General features: G+C 35.3%; 1 protein-coding gene across 1 annotated transcript; it reads right to left on the reverse strand.

Annotated features, from left to right (window-relative positions):
• Positions 1–433: 433 nt before the first annotated feature.
• LOC143603521 (transcription factor bHLH95-like) lies at positions 434–2,639 on the reverse strand. The gene is made up of 3 exons (XM_077080302.1): positions 2,328–2,639; positions 613–1,065; positions 434–535 (listed from the first exon to the last, which is right to left on the reverse strand). Exons 1-3 carry the CDS (start codon positions 2,637–2,639, stop codon positions 434–436), a joined length of 867 nt encoding a protein of 288 aa, XP_076936417.1.
• Positions 2,640–2,969: the final 330 nt, after the last annotated feature.

The raw sequence follows: 2,969 nt of genomic DNA on the forward strand, positions 1-2,969 counted from the left end.
AGCCAGCCGGCTCATTTTTGTAGAAAAGCCGAAGCTTGGGTCGGCTAGGCTCGCTCTTAGGCTCATTTAACTTCGAGCTCGAGCTGAGTTGAGTTGCCTTGTTTAATTTTGAGCTCAAGCTTGAACCCATGCTGGCTTGGCTCGATTTAACTCGTTTACAGCCTAAGATCTTACTTCTATTTCAACTTCTATAAACCCAAAAACGGATTCATTTACCATAAAAATGATATTTTCTTATTACTTCATATAAAAGATAAACGGTACTTATTAATGCAACCATCAAGAGTTTAGGCTGTCACTGAACATAAAATAAATACTCCCGGCACAATAAAAAAAACAAAACGAAACAAAACAAAACAAACAACACATAATTGGATGAACCACCCACCCAATATTTTCTTTCTAATTCACTCTCAAAAACCTCTGATGAGATCTACGGGGACATTGAGTTAACCAAAAGCATAATTATCTCTGCTGCAGCTAACTTGTATACCTCTTCACAAGAAAAAGCCGCAAGAACATCAGGAGCATTCACCTAATCAAAGTAGCACAAAAACGGTTAAGAAAATTAACTTATTATAACTATATGCAGATAGATAAAAATTAACTTACACGAACATGAATCATGAGCAAGCTTGTAGCTTGATCCCCAGAAATTTGTGATGAAACGATGTCTAGTTTGCACTTCTCCAACACGAGGTAAATAGCAGTAAGCAGTTCATGTTTCTTGGGGCAACAAATGTTTAAAAATGCGTCCTGGCCGCAAACATTTAAGGTCACGTTAGAGGAAACCCATGTTTGGAAAGTTGAGTTTAGGCGCAAAGGGAACGAAAAGGGGCCAAAGTTAGGACAACGTATGTTGTCCGAGTGGTTGCTTGATGAACCCGCATTGGGGAAAAAGGATACGGCAGTTTGGTTCTGCGGAGGAGTGATGAATGAATTGACACTGGTGTTTGGTGATGGATGATTGAGCATCTCTTGCTTATAAATCTCGAGATCTTGGAGGCTCTGCTGCAAGTTTTTGATATAGGTTATTGCATCATCCACTATTGTGAGCAACTTTGCCTGAGATACAAATAGCAATTACAATTGAGTAACAAAAAGTAGGCGCGGCATTGTTGAAACGGTCCAAACCCAACGCCAGAAAAAAAAAGACACGTTTTAGGTAGACTAACACAACCCGTTTAAAAATGGATCGGGTTCAGGTTGATCGTGTAAAAACATGTTGACCCGTTAACCCGTTTAAGTATTTAAAAAAAACTTTAATAGTAATATTTTTATTTTTGTTGTTTTCCGCTTTCCATTTTACCGAACACACTTGCAATTTCCAGTTTATTTTCAAGATTTTATAATTCACAAAAGTAGAAATTCATATTACTTAGTTACTCTACCAACTCAAAATTATATCAAATTTGTTTTTAAATATATCTATATTTTTTTATATATGGGTTAAGTGAGTCGTGGTTGGACCGACCCGAATTTATGACACGAATAACAATATGGGTTGGGTTCAGGCTACACATTTCAACCCTTCAATCAGCCAACCCACAATCGATAACCGACCAGCCCGATACAATTGACACCCACTGACAAAAAGGGCAACTCCGATACCTAATACCAATAATAATAATAATACACAGGTGGCCATCTTTAAGGCCTCCGATTTTATTTTTGACTTCGTTTAATTTTCCAGGTTTTGGTGATGTGAACAAAGAATCAATACACTTAATTTGAAGAGTTTTATTTTAACTGAATTTCACTTCAACCCTATAATGTGTGATTGAGTGCATTTTGAAATTCGTATATAAAAATTTATGTCATCAAAATTAAAGACATTAACTATTTTAAATCCTAATCAAAACAATTCTCTGATTTTAAAGGTTGTTTAGGATATCAAAAAGGTTGAGCAGGCCATGTGTAACATTACTCTGAAAAAAAGCCTGAGAAAATAAAGAAGTTAACTACTTTTAGAGACAAATAAAAAAGTGTTGCTGTAACTTATACCTACAATAAGCTCCCCATATAAACTTTTTCTCATTCTTTTATCCATTTTGAGCGGTTGTTGCAACATCAAATAAACTAAAATTAAAAGCGCGTTTTTGTAGGCTAGAATTAATCCCTATCAAGTTAGTGTCCAGATAGAAAAGTTAGGATTAAAAATGAAATTATTATTTCTAGTAGGTTAAGTACGTAAACTTGAATCGATGCATTGCATCACTTCAGGAAAAGGATGCATTGGTTTGGAAAAACGTCCAACAGTTATAAATCTGTTAATCAGTTGCATAAGTAGAATAATATATAGCATGTAAATATGATGTAAATTTTACCTTAGGGGTTTGTTTAGGGAGCAAGCCATGAAGTTCTTGAAACATATTGCTCATCTTTTTTCTCCTCTTTTTTTCTGTCAACAAATGTTTAACATGTTCACATGGTTCCGGATCTCTTATCCACTTCCCATCTTCACCATCGCTCTCCTGATCGTTCTCAGTCTTTATCATAACACCGCCATGCTTTCTCTTCGCACCACCATTAATGGCCACCGGTGCCACATTTCGGTCGCCACTTCCTGAATTGTTAGACATAGCCCACCTTAAAGTTTGCCTAAACAACCCTTCCTGCAATCCACCCTTTTCATCCATTTTAGATGATATATAGTAGAGGTGGTCTAAGGAAGGAATGTGTGTTAGAGAAGATAGCAAAATAAAGTTCATTTATAAGATGGTGGTGGCAGAAGAAAACAAATAATATTAATAATAATAATAATTACTCTAGCCATGAATTAATTTTTAACAAACATTTGTTTTTATGTCAGCTTATTAGATAACGCGTCAAATATGGATTAACTACAATATATGTTTTATATAGGTTTTTATGACTAAATATTACATTTTACAAGGATTGAATCATTGACCTCTAAGAGCGCATTTTAACCATCTTATACCCCTATCAAAGTGGGAATGCCGATTTTT

Source organism: Bidens hawaiensis, unplaced genomic scaffold (genome assembly GCF_021521415.1).
Source record: "Bidens hawaiensis isolate Kalapana, Puna unplaced genomic scaffold, B.hawaiensis_p1.1 tig00062074_1, whole genome shotgun sequence".
Classification (NCBI taxonomy): Eukaryota; Viridiplantae; Streptophyta; class Magnoliopsida; order Asterales; family Asteraceae; genus Bidens; species Bidens hawaiensis.

Excerpts from the sequence above, each read along its gene's own strand:
- LOC143603521 (XM_077080302.1), bottom strand. The coding sequence starts at position 2,639 with ATGGATGAAAAGGGTGGATTGCAGGAAGGGTTGTTTAGGCAAACTTTA. Across the intron at positions 1,066-2,327 it reads TCCCTAAACAAACCCCTAAG|GCAAAGTTGCTCACAATAGT; the intron begins GTAAAATTTACA and ends TTTGTATCTCAG. Across the intron at positions 536-612 it reads TGCTCATGATTCATGTTCGT|GTGAATGCTCCTGATGTTCT; the intron begins GTAAGTTAATTT and ends TACTTTGATTAG.